Source organism: Larus michahellis, chromosome 2 (genome assembly GCF_964199755.1).
Source record: "Larus michahellis chromosome 2, bLarMic1.1, whole genome shotgun sequence".
NCBI classification, from domain to species: Eukaryota; Metazoa; Chordata; class Aves; order Charadriiformes; family Laridae; genus Larus; species Larus michahellis.
Window position 1 is genome coordinate 91,954,224 of NC_133897.1, and position 16,282 is coordinate 91,970,505.

The window sequence follows — 16,282 nt, forward strand, 5'->3', positions numbered from 1 at the left end:
ATTATTTAAGTCAGCATCTATCACTTCAGAGTTTAGCTAAACCTTTGTAATACACACTTAAAAGAAATCTTCGGTACTGAAGAGGTTTATTGTTATTCTATTAAGAACTTTTCACAACCATTGATGGATGCGTGTGTTGTAGTTAGGAAATCTATGTATATCATGACTGCTAATACATCAGGTATGCTTAAGCCTTGCTCCCCTGAATTTTTATGTGTGGACTCATAACCATGAAAAGCAAATTGTAATTAGTTTCCGTTATCCTTTGAAGTATCATTGAACATTCTTTTTTTTTTCTGCATGGCAGGAGGAATGCCAGAACTACATTCGAGTGCTTCTTGTTGGAGGCAACCATCTCTTTACCTGTGGAACCAATGCGTTCACTCCTATCTGCACTAATCGGACGGTATGAGTTAAATGTTTCATCCCACAGGCTCAAGTCCCTGTTCTGGGCCAGCAGTTTAAAAGGCAGAGAAGGCTGTTGTTGAGTCCAGGCTATTTGCGTATTGATGGGTGAGCTGATGTGTAAAAGGCTGATTTAGCTAGTGGCAGGCCAAAGAGGAGAGTTAACCGATGATCTCTTTTTGCAGTATTTTCCTCCGCTGTGGGAGAGAGCACAGCTACGAGCAGCTCAGTTCCTCCTACATGCCAATTTTCATGAACCTTAGGTATTTCTAAGACTTCTGCCAATCTTTCAGGTTTGGTTGGCATCAACTGGTTTAGTCATAAAATGTAGTCAGGGAGCTGCATACTGTATCTGTGTAGTTCTGGAGAAGGTGAGAGTACCCGTATCAGTGATTTCTGCCTGGCAAGAATGAGAAATCTTGGTTGAGAAAATCTGTCATTCTGTTTCTGAAAAAAAAAAAAAAAAACACCCAAACTTGTAATTTATATGTATCAAAGAAAGAAAGGCCATTAAGGATCAACAGTAGTCATAATAAAAATCAAAATGTCGCTGTTTGGACTAAGCTGTCTATTTATTTCAGGAGGGGAGAGAAATTTAAGTGCAAAGAATAGCTGTATCACGAAAAACCTCCTTGGCACATTTATTATATTTAAACCTATTGTACCTTTATTTTCAAATAACGTATTAACATCATACTGTGGTTTATGGATGAAAGTATTAGGGATACTAAATCAGAGAGATAGTTCTGCTCAACCGGAAAGCTTTTTTTAATCTCATTTTTCATGTGAGATTCTTTCCTAGAACACACCAACAAAACAAGTAATTTTTTTTTTTTTTTTTTATTCTCTGACCACTTGCTGTGGTGAATCCCTTAGTTGGTTCTGGCAATAAGATCTGGTTTTGGTTTTCATAATAACAATCTGTGTAGAGATAATTTATTTTTGCGTTGCTTCTAAGTTAGTACATTTTAGGTACGGTGGCTAATGATAAACTTGCATGTTTTACATACCGAAGGGTCAGAAGTGAGATCAGACACCATTACAGTAAAACTTTCTAGATGAGACAGTTTCAGATTGATGTAAAGGTCAGCTCATTCCCGTTTTACAATACCTAAGCAGATGACTGGTGTTTATTACAGGATTTTGCTCAGTTTGATGCAGCTTGGCTGAAATGATAATTTTAAGGTCATTTTAATCCCTTTTTCTTACTCTTACAGTTAAATAACTTGACAGAGATACATGATCAGATCAGTGGCATGGCTCGTTGTCCTTATAGTCCCCAGCACAACTCCACTGCTCTGCTCACTTCCAGTGGGGAATTATATGCTGCTACAGCCATGGATTTCCCAGGAAGAGATCCTGCCATTTATCGCAGCCTGGGTGCCCTTCCTCCTCTCCGCACTGCACAGTACAACTCCAAGTGGCTGAATGGTGAGTGTTGGTGGACCATGAGACTCATCTCTTTTTAACCCATGTTCTCTAGGTCTTGAAATTCCATTCTGACAATTTGAATGTTTTTAGAGTACTGTTTATCTCATTTTAAAGTTATTTTGCGTAATACATTTTTTATTTTACTAGAATACAGCTGCAGTTTGTAGATGTGTACTTAAATATATATGTCATGTTTGCAGGCGTAGGGATGATCTGTACTGTATCTCTCAGGTGCGCTTACATGGCAAAGCTGAGTCAGACAAGAGCAGTAGCTTGCCTTGAGCATTCTTTTGTTGAGTCCTTCAAAAACCTAAGGTAGAAAATAAAACAGTTTAGAATGAACGGAATTCTCCTGGCTTTCCTTGCAGGTCCCAGCCTTGACAAGCAGAAAAAGTTGTGGTTTCAAACTGCTTAGGTGGCAGACTGATGCTTTTGATGCTTATTATAGCCAAAGGGTAGGGACTAGCCTGCAAAATGTATCATAAGATTGTGTTCTAGCAATGACTCCTGTGTCATGGTTGTTAATCACCTGGTGAGGATTTCCAGCTGGGAGAAGCTGTAAACTGATAGGTATTCCTGAGATGTAACAGGGACAGTTGCCATTTGGTGTATTATGAAAAAGAAGCAGGTTCTTCTAAAGCGAAAATTATTATTTAACATAAAATGTAAAATTAGGTGTATCGTATTTTGTCTATGCCTGTCCCAGTAGAAAAAACCCCTTATTTTCATAACTCCTGCTACGTCACACGACAGTCCCTATTCCCACAGTGCATTTCATGTTATGATGGGATTATTCTCATGTTTGAAATTAAGTACAAGTATAAACCCTTCCAACTTCAGAACATTAGGTCAGCTGCAAGTGACAGACTTTATTTTTAGTATTTCAGTTCTTACATAATCTAAATGCTGAATTGCGCACATTTGCTTGGTGTATTTTTCTTGTACAAAGAAGCCATCAGAGGTAGCTTGGAGAAATTTGTGACCTTCTCTGAAGGTCAGCTGATTTTAGAATATTAATTAACAAAACAAAATCAAACTCCATGGAATGGAACCAGAATTACAGCAGTGCAAAAGAAATGAGAGGAAAAATGGACTCCTCGTATAGATATCCCTGTTCAGGAACCCTTTGTCAACACAGCCATGGTATTGGAACTAATTGCTGTGCCACACCTGGGTGCTTCTGTCAAAGGGAAAAAAATCTTCATATTTTCAGTTTAACTGGATATGTTTTGTACCAAAGGGCACACTAAAATTCCCCCACAGACTCATCTAATTAATCAGATTTACTGTATTTACATTTCTCTATTTAAAGCTTCAGCTACACCTATACATTCTCTGTTAGGGCTCATTCTTCTGCCTTAAAACTGTTTAGAATTACATTGCCAGGAAGTGTGGCTTTTATCTTTGGGGAGGACAAACAAGATGAGTTTTGTAATTGGAGCCAGTTCAAGCAGATCAAATAAAAGGCTGGAAGCAGCCCAGTTACCTATGTGAAAGGGAGGGGGAACGACTTCTGGGGTATCTTAAGAGTTGGGGATTCATCTGCTTAAGTTGGGGATTCATCTGCTTTAATGTCAATTTTCCTGCTTACATGTGACTCAGTGCCAAGAAACTGTACTAGTACTTCAGTGCTTAGATTGAAGTGAAGATTTTTGCTTCTTTCAGTGAGAAAGTAACATAGATGATCCTGCAAGAAAAGTCAGTCATCAACTGGAATGGAAGCTTCCTAGTCCATATCTGTTCAGCTGCAGTAGCTGACAGTTATTCAAATTCAGCCTTGGTTTAGGGATGCATGTGCATGCACATGTGCTTGTGAATGTTTCCAATTTAAAGTAAGTTCTTCTTTTACATCCATGTTTCTTTCAAAGGTGCAATGTTTTTTCTCACTTCGATTTTCTACTCTGCAAATCACACCGGACTCGTTCAAACCATCTCTGGTGGCGATGGCAGTACTCTAAACCACAGCTGATTATCTTGCTCCGTGTTTTATGGCTACGCAATAAAGACATTTTTTACTTCAATGGCTAGCGCACTTCTCTCAGTTTTCAATGCCATCGGTCAGGCCAAATGGACATGCCCATGTGTTTATGCAGCCTGCTGTCAGTGTTCACTGTAACTTGCGGAGAAGGATCCTGACATGGGAAGCTCTCAGTCTTCATCACATTGATCCTAATCTTAATTGTCAGAAGGTCTGTATATAGAAGAAAATAGAGCTGATACGTCACATGGCTAGGGTGAGATCCCATATACCCATGCTATGATTTCAGCTTCTGGAATCACAGATATCACAAATAAAGTACATTTAAGTTGATGGCCTGCCAGAGTCATGTATTTGTTATCAGACCCTGCCTTCTACTGGGGGCCTGATAGGTCTGGAAGCAATCCGCATCGGCTGAATAGGTAAGTTAGCAGTTATTTTCAGCATGTGTTACTAAGCATCATTCTGATCAGGTACTTAACCTTAGTAGAGTATGGAGAAGTCCGTGAACTTTCATTTCTGTATTATCATTTTCTTGATACATTCAATTATCTGGGGTGATGAAGAGTTGGAATAGCTTGGTTAAAAATATGAATTATTCAGAATATGCGTAAAAGTAAGCTACAAGAATATACTGAGAGTGTAACTGAAAGGAAAAAGGAAAGTTCAGTGAACCCATAGTATGTGAAGCACAAAGATCCTGAGCAAGTGCTGATGCAAAAGGGTAGATGGACAACACAGCAACGCTGCCAACACAGAAATGCTGTTGTTGGCTGGAGCTAGTTATTGCAGAGACATCTTAGAGGGTCTCTGAATATGCTGTTTGTATACCCACTAGACAACCTGCTGACAGTATTCGAGATTTGACTTGCTTGAATTTTGTCTGTTTTGACAATTTTTAATAGGCAGAACTGTGGGCCAAATGTTACAGATATCTGTGCAATTCCTAAAAGATTTTCCTATTTTGGAAATAGTGGAAATAGTTATGTTTTCTTCCGTGATGGAGGAAAAAAGCATCTGGAGGCAGTTATTAAACTTGCTGTCTTTTACCATTAGGAGTAATAATCTATTCAGCTTGTGATTACCTTTGAGTATGATCGCCATCTGTCATTTTTTTTACCTCAGAACTTCCCTTCTCTTCTACAAAAAGAAATCAATGCTCTGCTTATGGTGCCTATTTCTGTCTTCTTGGTGCTCCTATACACAACGTTAAATGCAGCTGGACCAAATGCAGTGAGCAGCTTTTTGACCACAGCCATCTCCATGAGGAGGTGCCGTTGAAGGACCAGACTACCTTAGTTCTATGACCTGAGCATTCACCATAGTTCAGCAGTTCTACAGGTTGGGTTCCTCACAAAGAATTTATCATCTGACAGTGAAGAGACAGACACCATGTTACTCTCACTTTTCTTGCCAACTCCCACTTTTCTGCCTGTCAGTACTCTGTCACTATTCTCAATCAAGAGGAACATGATGACCCAGACGAGTTAACAACTGCTGCAAACCAGTGTTCTTCCCGTCCAACAGCCCAGCTGGCTGCAGGATAGGAAACCTCAAAACGTGAAACACAGAACCCACCTCTCCGTCTCATGATGTCATGTTTTGGCCTTCTCTTCTCATGTAGAGAAAAAACTAATGCGTGAAGTTACTCAAGTGAATATATTTATGCATAAAGAAATGAAGAAGGCAGAAAGGCTGCTTATTATAGAAGTAGTAATTTATTCTTTAAGGCGTGTTGTTCTGCTACCTACTCTCCTCTCTTTCTCTCTGAGTCTGTGTTCAAGTACTTCTGTGCTTGGGAGAAACAACTTGAGGTAATACAGCGCACATTGAGGATTATGTCTAAAGCAGAGAGCTCTTCCATTGATTTCTTCTCCTGACCAAAGCAATCGGTAAGACCTTGAGCTTCAGCCAACTGCTCAAATTAGTAAAGGGCAGCATGTTGCTAGAACGTTTTAAAATTGCTTTAGTAGTATTTCATAAAAAGAATAGTCTGCCGTAGCAGCCTGCTTTGGAAATTATTAAATGATAACAAATAAATAAATCTTTCATTAAAAAAAAAAGTACACCTTGATTTACAGCTGGCATGCTGTTTATTTGAGTCTCTTTAAGCTCTCAGTGTAACATAGAGTTTAAGTCATATCCAGAGTTGACTGTTGTAGTATGCTTCTAATTAGACTTTCCTTTAGAGTTGATCTGCAAAGTGCAGCAGGGGCAGAATCCATTATCATTTGCTCTAGAGGACGGAGGCAAATGGAATAGCTATATTTGTAGTCTGCAAGCTGCAGTGGGTCCAGATTGGCGAGGAAAAGCCTCCGCTGCTTAGATTTAGAAATTTTTTCTGTAGTCCAACATTTACAATTAGTAAAGGTATTTCTCCTTTTAATTCACCCCCTCAAATCAGTAAATATTTGATCTGATGCCTCAGTGTGAAAGTTTGCTTTAGTCTATAATGTCTGTTTGCTTCACCTAGCCAATAAAAGGGCAAAACAGATTAAAGAAAAAATTGAAATCTCAATCAGTCCCTTTCTGTTTCTTCACATGGAGAAACACCGGGACGTTTGGTTTCATAATTTGTCAGATGCCTTTGCTTACAATTGCTTGGATCTCCAACTAGCTTGAAATACATTTAAGTTGTTTTCTTTATCCTAGACATATAATGATAGATGCTATTGGAACACGTTAAATAAATAAAAACCTTGTTGTAGATGTCAAATCACTTCATCAGTGGCCAGACCATAGATGATTAAAATCTAATTTTATATCAGATGTAGCCCCCAAACAGAAAAAAAAAAAATTAAAATAAAATTTCATACAGATTAGAAGCCTTTCCAGCTGAGAAGAGTATAGAAATGTTTGGATTGTTCTGCTCTGCTGGTAGACATAATATTATCACTTTTTCTTCTTGGTGCCCTAAGCATTTGGTTATTAGATACCCTTAAAATAGTTCTTCTGAGATCACTTTCTTAAAAATGTTTTACTTGATAAAAAGCTTATTAATCTAGAGTAGGTACTTTTAGTCTTCACAAGTAACGGTAAAAGTAAAATTCTTACAAAGGTGGCTTGGTTAGCGGTGCTTAATACAGCTCTGCCTCCATTCCTATTATTGTTTGTTAGCGGACTTTTATTATAACCCTTGCTGCTAGTAGGATATGTGGAGAGAAATTATGACATAAGAACAAAAATTAATCCTTTCACTTTTGCCTTTAAGGATTAATGGAAATAGCTATAATAATTCAGGGTTATCCTTTCGTTTTTCTAGTTTTTTAATGAAAAGCCTTGTGTAATTACCTTGTGCAAGCTTTTCTTATTATGTAATATTTTACGTAACTCAAAATCCGTGTATTCTTCAGATGTGCAATTTCATCTTTAGCTTTCAGATAAGAGACCTGACTGAAAATATGCAAAGTATATGCTACCAGTTGTTGCTTATTTTGCAAGAACATAAATAGTTTCCTTTGGTAGTGCCACCCATAAGGTTGGTTCTGTTCTTTTATCAGGCTTTTTGCCAGTATCCTAAAACGGAAGGGAAATGACTGCTGATTTTGAAACCCATCCTTAGACTTCTTCACTGGAGCTTCTACTAGACAAAAAATTCGGGCAGTTTTCCTGTGTTTTTCCATTCAAAGCTGTATATCTTCTCCCAGATGGCAATAACAAGTAGGAGAGCAGTAAGTTGATGTGAGTTGGAGGTGCCTCCCTTGACCTCCTTTCTCCAACGCCAGACTAAGTTATTACAAAACGCCTTCATAGCATTTCCTCACCCATCTAAAATAGAACCAGCCAAGTCCACCACTAAACCATGTGACTAAACTGCGCATCTAAGTGTCTTTTAAATACCTCCAGGGATGGTGACTCAACCACTTCCCTGGGCACCCTGTGCCAATGCTTGATAACCCTTTCAGGGAAGAATTTTTTCTTAATGTCCAATCTAAACCTTCCCTGGTGCAGCTTCCTCTCATCCTATCACCTGTTACTTGGGAGAAGAGACTGACCCCCACCTCTCTACAGCCTCCTTTCAGGTAGTTGTAGAGAGCGATAAGGTCTCCCCTCAGCCTCCTTTGCTCCAGGCTAAACAATCACAGTTCCCTCAGCCACTCCTCATAAGACTTGTGCTCTTGACCCTTCACCAGCTTCATTTCTCTTCTTTAGACATTCTCCAGCACCTCAATGTCTTTCTTCTAGTGAGAGGCCCAGAACTGAACACAGTACTCGAGGTGCAGCCTCAGCAGTGCTGAGTACAGGGGGACAATCACTTCCCTAGTCCTGCTGGCCACGCTATTCCTGATAAAGGCCAGGATGCTTTTGGCCCCCTTGGCTACCTGGGCATGCTGCTGGCTTCTATTCAGCCAATTGTCGACCAATACCCCTATGTCCTTTTCCACCGGGCAGCTTTCCAGCCACTCTCCCCCAAGACCGGAGCGCTGCGTGGGGTTGTTGTGTAGGACCAAGTGTGGGACCCAGATGGTAGAGGCAGGCAGTACTTCCCATAAAGGTTGGATTTTTTTTCGTATCTATCCTAGCTAAAACAGCAGGGTCCTCCTTCCATTTATGAAAAAGACTAGGAGGATACTGAGAACAGAGCCTGTTCTTTTATATCTCATCTAGCCTGCTTGTGTCAGGTGCCAATCAGAGAGGCTGAAAGAGGAAGGAAGAAAGGCACCCTTGCAAGCGGATCATCTGTGCCCGGCTGCGGAGAGGTGTGACAGGAGCATCAGCCTGATTAATGCTGCAGAAAACTATCATACACAGTGAGCCAGAGAGAATGAAACAACTTAGACCTGAAATACATCTCAACCAGGGGAAAGTAGAAAAATGGACGAATTTCAGGGAACACGAACATACGAAAAACAGCAGCCACCAAAGAAAGGAGAAGGACAGAAATATTGCAGGCAGAGACAGAATTTCAGTGGCAGACATACCACGCCTTAGGGTGAAAAGGAAAGGGGATGATTATGAAAGTGAACTCTGGTTTACTTTCATTATAGAAAAAAGAAAAACCTCCAAAAGAAAAAAAGGAAAAAAGAGAAGAGGACCAAGTCTGCAGGGAAAGTCCTTTGATCCTCTCCCTCCCTTCAAAACTAGTTCAGAGAAACCAAGATAAATGGTAGTCCAAATGTTTGGAGAGAAATGGGTAAGCTGTTATAATTGGGTTTGCTTTCCACACCGTACCTGCTGGTTGGCAAAACCTGCTTAAAGAAGGCTTGGGTTTTTTTGTTTTCGTCTATGTGGAATTCTGGATTCAGAGTTTTAAGTAACCATTCAAACTTCTGTGGTTTTTGATAAATCCCTATAGCCCAAACCTCTAGAGGTTCTGAGTGAATTAAGATAGTCCTCTATATTTTTTATCCTCGCCCCTCCCCCAGCGTACAGCTATGCAAGGTGTCTATCCAGTGCATATAGGTGTCGCAAAATCCACTGAACTCCAGATGGGACTCTCAAGGACTTGAGTACGTAGATCAGAGTAGAGAATGGTTTCTGTCACTAAGTATGTCACTGGCAAATTTGCATCAGCAAAATTATATAATAAATTGCAAAATATTATGCCATGTAAGAACATTTTACCTTGAAAATGAAGGAGATTTATTTGAAATAAGGCAACAGGCAATAAACCAAGGAATTTTGAAATACCATATTTGAAAACTATTTTTCAGAAAAGAAATAATTGCATTTCAGAATTTATTAGAGTACATCAGTAAAATGTAATATCTAATGAGTGCATCCACTTTTATGATTATACTGAATTATATTATAAAATCTATCAGCAATATAAGAGAAGATTGGAAAAAGTGTCAGGCATACCCAGTTTTAGTGTATTTTGCAGTCCTTGCTCTTACGTACCAATAAAATCTTCAATTTAGGAAAGAATGTAAAAGAAATCACGGAGAGCTGAGGCATTGCAGAAGAAATAGTAGTCAAAAGAGACTGGTAGCCAGCTATGCTATGACAGACTAGCATTTTAAGCATATGTCCTGGGTAATTATGAAACACAGAGGAAAAGTAACTATTAATAAACAATGATTTCCACCAGTTTTATACTAGGACTTAACATTTTACAGTTCAACTCCTGAGGATGGATATAACTATGATGACTACAGGTTATATATTACTTTTTAGATGTTTAACGCTATAGGAAAATTTTACTCTATGATTAAGATTTGTCCTTAAACATTCATGAGCAGTGATGGCTTGGTCAGTCTAATGCAAGATCTATACTGTTTTCCAACAGCTGCAGAGGACTACACTAAATGAATATACTTAATGAATATATGGGGATGGCAAAATGCAAATAGGAAATGGACTTCATTATGTCAGTAAGGTGAAAAAGAATAAAATAGACTGGCACATTTGGAGCTTGAATTGCTTCCATTATGTTAAGCTTCCCTTTTGGAAAGCATTTCTAGCTGGAGTTTGAACCTTATTCAGAAAAACTCAATGGCATCTTCCTAGAATTTAATGCCATTAAGTATTTGGCTGAATACAAATATTTAGAGGAAATAGGTCTTTGGAGGCCAACAGGGTGAGGGTGTGATTCGTTGATCTAGTGAGGTCAATGAACAAGCTCCAGACAGATGTCATTCAGCATTAGACCAGTATCAAGACTCCCAAGATTTTGAATATGTTACACATGCCTATATCTATGCGTCTGCCTGTATTTTGCGTGTGTATATATATATAAAATCTGATCTGTGTCTACATCTGACAAACTTCTAATTTCAGCTTTCTTTTCACATTTCTGGAGTTAATTTCACTTTTGAACGGCTTTCTGAATGCCTCACACTTGATGTGTGAGTGGTCACTTCTCACAGGGACAGTCAGGAAATCACAGCTCTTTCACGTTCAGGACCTTAGAATCCTTAAGGTTAATTGCTGTTACCACCCGAAAAAAAGACGAATCATTCCCTGTCATTTTGTTCCCTCTGGAAACAGTAGCATCCACTAACTAGGTAAATTAAGTCATATTAGTCTTCTTAAGAGGATGTGGAGTTTTAAAGGGTGAAGAGCACAAGCCAGCTTTCTTGCTCCAAAGCTCAGGAAGCCAGAAGAGGCCAGGGGTGCCTCAGATGCTCTCACACTCCTGTTCCCCATTGCTCTTCCCAGAGAAAGTCTCTGTACAGTTCCTCTCATCCTTTTACCCACTCAGACTACATCTACACCACTAAATAAAAAAGGTCCAGGAAGTAAGCTTAGGTATGACACCCTTGGTCATCCGTATTGCTTATTTGTTGGCTCACTTCCCAGCCTTGTTTTGGACCACTCCAGCTACTGCTTTCTCAGTGAAGTCCTGGGTGTGACTTAGGGAGGAGTTTGCTTTGTACACCATTGGCAAGAGGCAGTAAAGGTGGGGCTGCACCATTTGGCTCCTTCTGACAAGAGTGCCCCATCCCGTTCCCAGTAAGCTTTGCACTCCCGAATCCCCCCCATCTGTCCTCACGCTGCCTACCAGGGCGTGCAGTGCACCCTTGCTTTCATGCTACAGGAAAGCCGTTCTCTGGGCTGCAGCGTCAGCGTGTGCTGCGTGGCAGAGCTGCACCAGTCCCTCCAGGAGCACCCGGCACTCTCAGACGGCGTAACCTGCGGCCGGCCTGGCAGTGAGTATGGACTCATGAATAATCTAAAGGGAAGCATTGTCTCTTCCTTCTAAGTGCCTTCTCCTTAAGAGCAGAGACCGTGCTCCCTGGAAAATGTAAGTTTGTCTCCAGCCTTTAGAAAAACGGTTGGATTATTTCGGATTGAAGCGCGATCTTGACTTCGTTTGGTTCAGTTGTCTTTTTTGCAATAACTTAGAAGAGTCTGTGGGGAAACATCCTTGCAGGACAGTCGTGCTGCTTTATGAAGGAAGCCATAAAGATTCCCAGGCTTTGTATTGAGTAACGAAACTTCAGAAATAGCACACTACAACATGTTTGCCCAGAGGCAGTGCCAACTAGCCACCTCGTGCTTTCAGTCCATGGGCTTGTGTATCTGTGTAGCACTGCTCCATGTTGTATGCTGGAGATCTTTTGCCAGTCACATTGGCAAGCTCATTTTCTTGCTTTCCTGATTCCATTGGTTCCATTTAATTTTGTAAAGTCTAGTCAGCCTGATGTATGCGTAAACTGAATATATAGAAACCTATAAAGGTCATATGCAATACTCATGACAGTATTACAGGTTAAGATTCCCATGTTGATCCATACTAGCTGTATCCTGTCACGTACCAGAAGCCTCGCACTTGTTGTGGTGATCTAGTAATTCACAAATTAAATGCCTTTACCCTTCCAGAACTATTTGCAAATTCAGCAGGAAAGAAGAGGGTCACTTCATTTTCTGCATTAAAAACTTTTATGGGAAGTCCTGCATGTCAACAAATAGCAGTTCACAGCACAATAGTTAGGAACGTAGGAATTAATTTTTCCTAGATGGGAATCTCCTTTTTCCTTTGAAGCTTTGAAGTGATTCTGTTCACTTTTCCCAAAGAGAAAACAAAATGAATAAAGTCTGATATGGTAATCCCTCCGTATCCACAGAATTCCCTGAGGTAGCTCTGGGATTATTACTTTTCATGCAAATGAAAACAGTTTTCACACGTTTCAACAGCAGGTCAAATTTTCATCAGTTCATAATCCATAAAATATATGCATAGGTGTTTGCAGATTTATATGTTGTTTCTTAGTTTTCAATCCATGAAATATGAGTATAGTTTTTATTTACACATGGATTATGATTATCAGTGCAACTTTAAAATATTTTCTCTTGAAAGATTCACGTGGATTTTTCAAGAACCCTGAAAACATTCTGAATGCATTTCATATGGTTTTTATTCCTGCAGTAGGAATTTTATTTATAAGTCATTATTCTCCAGACTTTGAGTGCTTCCAGTAGTCTTTTTGGCTCTGCAGTGGGATCCTGTTTTGTCAATGTGAGACCTTTTTACATCAGTGGGCCTCCAGCAAGAAGCAGCATCACCAGGCTTCATTGCAAGGCAGGGCCTCCCTGTTCAATGGTTGCACAGGATGTTTTTGTGGGTGGATCAAATGGATGTTGAGTATTTGCAGAATACGTAGAATTTTTTTACATCAGTCGGGATATTTTTGAGATGATTTCAAAGAGCAAGCAGGGTTATAGGCTACAAAAAGTCAAATGCGTAGTTGGAAAATTTTACTTTTTCATGCTATTTCAGGTGGATTGTTTTTCTTGATGTCTACCTTTAGTGGATATTGCTTTAAATAAGACCTCATCTTAGTACAGTGGACAAGTAGCCCAAGTTACACTCAGACTAGTGACTGCCTTTTCTTCCCTCCACAGACAGTAGTTCCTTCCATAAGTATAAGAACAATCTAAAAGGATAGTGTGTAGAGTGAGAGAAGAAAGTACATTACAGATTAGGAGAAAAAATGGCTAGGTCTGTTATGGATTTAAATTGAAGTTGGATAATGAGGGACAGTGGGTTCTGGGTTTTTTTGGTTAGCCCGATGTTCCTAAAAAGATTTTCTTTCTAGTATACTTCCGTTAAATAAATACGAGTTTGTGCCATAGAGCGGAAAATGTTGATGTGTATTGAGAAGGAATGAAACATAATTAGGCTTTGTAATAAGAAAAAAACTTTGCATACGAGTATGTCTGGATATGTTTAATATTTGATGCCTGCCAAAATTGTCTTACCTGTCTAGAATGTGATATTTAACCACATATTTTTGTCATCTTAACATTAATACTTGTAATTAAACCTCATATATCATTCTAGCCTGTTACCTATTCAGCAAACATGCACATTTTTAGAGAAAAAAAAGACTAAAAATGTTAAAGTAATGTATTTTTTCAACTTTCTCCGATTACAGTGTTTAGTATGTAAATGTATAACAGAATTACACGTTGTATTTAAAGAATGAGAGCTCATGAGCAACTAAGAATTTTTCTACAAATCTGTAAACTCTAGTAATGAAGTTTAAAGGATTTTGAAGCCTTTGAAGCAAAATCCCTGTTGTAATGGAAGTTTTACACACATGTGGAATGAAGATGTAGGTTCTAATGGGGAAAATGTTAAGAATAGTTTAGTTCTTTGTATATTGTCAAGCCAATTTTACCTTTATTGCTATCACACGTCCTGTGAAACTACTTTATTTTGCTTGCTTTTTTTTTTTTTTTTTTTTTTTTTAAAGACACCAATGCACTGTTTCTATATGACTTACGAGAGCTCAGGATATCAACAAGTTCTCCTCAAAATATCTGGTTGCTGTCTTCCAGCAAAACACCTGTGCAGGTCTGAGTGTGGGGAAAATGTGCTGTGTTACAGACTAATCTCAAGGAAGTGCTAAATACGATAATGAGTGAAAGTTACAGGGGGGAGTGAGAGAGCTATTGTATCTGCTTGGCTTCAAACATCCTGGGCAGCTGATGACCATTGCTGCCAAAACAACTGCCCTGGAGACTCTCAACACAGCAGATAGAGAGGGAAGCAGCGCAGGCGGCCATGTAAGCTGGGAGCTGAACCATCTTTGGAGAAGAGTTGTCTGACAGAGTTTGGACTGGTGCGTGGAAATGCCATCTTGCTTGCCTTCTAGTTCCACTCAAAAGTTTTGACAGATTTGAGATTTCCTGCAAAATGCTTAGATCCGACTAGAGCATCTTTTTGTCAATACAGTGGTTCTGTCAAGAAATGTTCACCTATTGAATTTCTTTGGAGTGTGTCCTCATAGTAGATGATTTAAAACAATTTTGTTTGTTTCTTTGTTTTCCACTTTAGAGTAAAATTTGGAAATAAAAACAAAATTTTGCTTGTTTCTCAGAAGTAACAGCGTTCTGTAAGGGTTCCTTACACAAGGGGGGCTCTTCTCCACAATCTGTTTATCAAGCTTGTCTTTCCTGTAAGAACTTACCAAGTTATCAATCTCGCTTAAAGTCATGGACTCTCCTCAGTTTTAGTCATCCTTTTGGGGAATGGGCCACGTTATCATCTTTGGTATCCACTGTTTCCTTTTTTTTTTTTTAAGAAATATTGCCATCGGTTGTTTTCTAGATTTTTTTAATATATATATATAATCTCTAATTTCTCCTGCATCACCGTCAGTTTCTTTGATCTGTTTTTAATTTATTTTTTTCCAAAAAAGAAAAAAATACTGTAATACTGTCAAAAGCTCTAAGCAAGATAGGGCTGAAATTAGGTTATCTAACCATCAAATGCTCTTGTGTAGAATTCCCTTTCTTTTCACTACAGGCTCTGAGCACATTCTTAGTCACACTCAGTTACCATCCATTATTCTGCTAATCTGGGGTAATGGCATGATGGCAAAGCAGAAACAGAGTTAACACAACAGATAAAGCAATTACATTGTAAAAATACGCCATGCTTCTCTGTGAAGAAGAAAAATTCAGTGACGCTTTTGACGGTAGAGTACAGTGAGCTGGGCCAGACACCCAGATAGACACCCAGAGCAGAGAGCCTGTATAGCCACGTTCATGTAGCTCATAAGCCTGGCTGGACATGAGCTGGCCTGCTCAGATGTCATGGGCCCATGCATATCCCTGCAACGGTAATAAAAGATGTGTTTTTCTAAATCTAATGCTTGAAGATAAATCCAATTTCCATGTTAGTATGAGTACATATATCACAAGAAGGTGATAAATAATCTTTTCTTCTGTCATTTTCAGAGCCAAATTTTGTGTCATCTTACGACATTGGGAACTTTACCTACTTTTTCTTCCGGGAGAATGCGGTGGAACATGATTGTGGGAAAACAGTCTTCTCTCGTGCTGCTCGGGTGTGCAAAAATGATATCGGTGGCAAATTCGTGCTGGAGGATACCTGGACTACCTTCATGAAAGCTCGGCTGAACTGTTCTCGCCCTGGAGAAATTCCATTTTACTATAATGAACTACAGAGCACTTTCTTCCTGCCGGAATTGGACTTGATCTATGGGATTTTTACCACTAATGTGTAAGTAAATTCCATGATATATTCTATTTTCTTGCTATTTGTGACATTAAAAACTAAAGCTTCTGAGCTGTTCTCTTCTACATATGCCAAGTAAACATCATAAATTCAAACTACTGTTTTGCCCAATCCACTGTCCTCTTGCGAACAAAAATCAGTTCCAAATGCGTCCCACATGAATTGTTGAAGGCGTATGAAAGAAGGAAGAATTCTTTATATTTCCTTACAGCAGGGAGCCAGTTATGTTTAAGATTATTCAGTCATCTTTTTCATACATTCTTATAAAGACTTTTTTTTTTATTTTGCACACTTGTAATACATAAATACATTATATATTTATGAAATAAATATTTTGTAATTGTAATGTGACACGATCGTTAATTTGACATGATGTAATTTGACCATGTCGGGAAGAGTTTGCATTACCCAAAAGAGCACAAGAGGTGCTCTTACTGATTTTAAATTAGTCCCAACGTGTACTCCTGTGAGTCTGAGGGTCAAACCAATAATTTAATCTAATTTTATCTGAACCTCTTGTATCAACAAGGTAAAAT

At 39.0% G+C, this 16,282-nt stretch overlaps 1 protein-coding gene across 8 annotated transcripts in view; it reads left to right on the top strand.

Annotated features, from left to right (window-relative positions):
* SEMA5A (semaphorin 5A) overlaps positions 1 to 16,282 on the top strand; it is a 353,355-nt gene that overhangs the window by 199,501 nt on the left and 137,572 nt on the right. For all 8 annotated transcript variants that reach the window (XM_074576222.1, XM_074576228.1, XM_074576225.1 and 5 more), the window contains 3 exons: positions 308 to 406; positions 1,623 to 1,836; positions 15,446 to 15,731. In XM_074576222.1, coding sequence (XP_074432323.1) covers positions 308 to 406; positions 1,623 to 1,836; positions 15,446 to 15,731 — 599 coding nt within the window. The remainder of the gene's footprint in view (positions 1 to 307; positions 407 to 1,622; positions 1,837 to 15,445; positions 15,732 to 16,282) is intronic.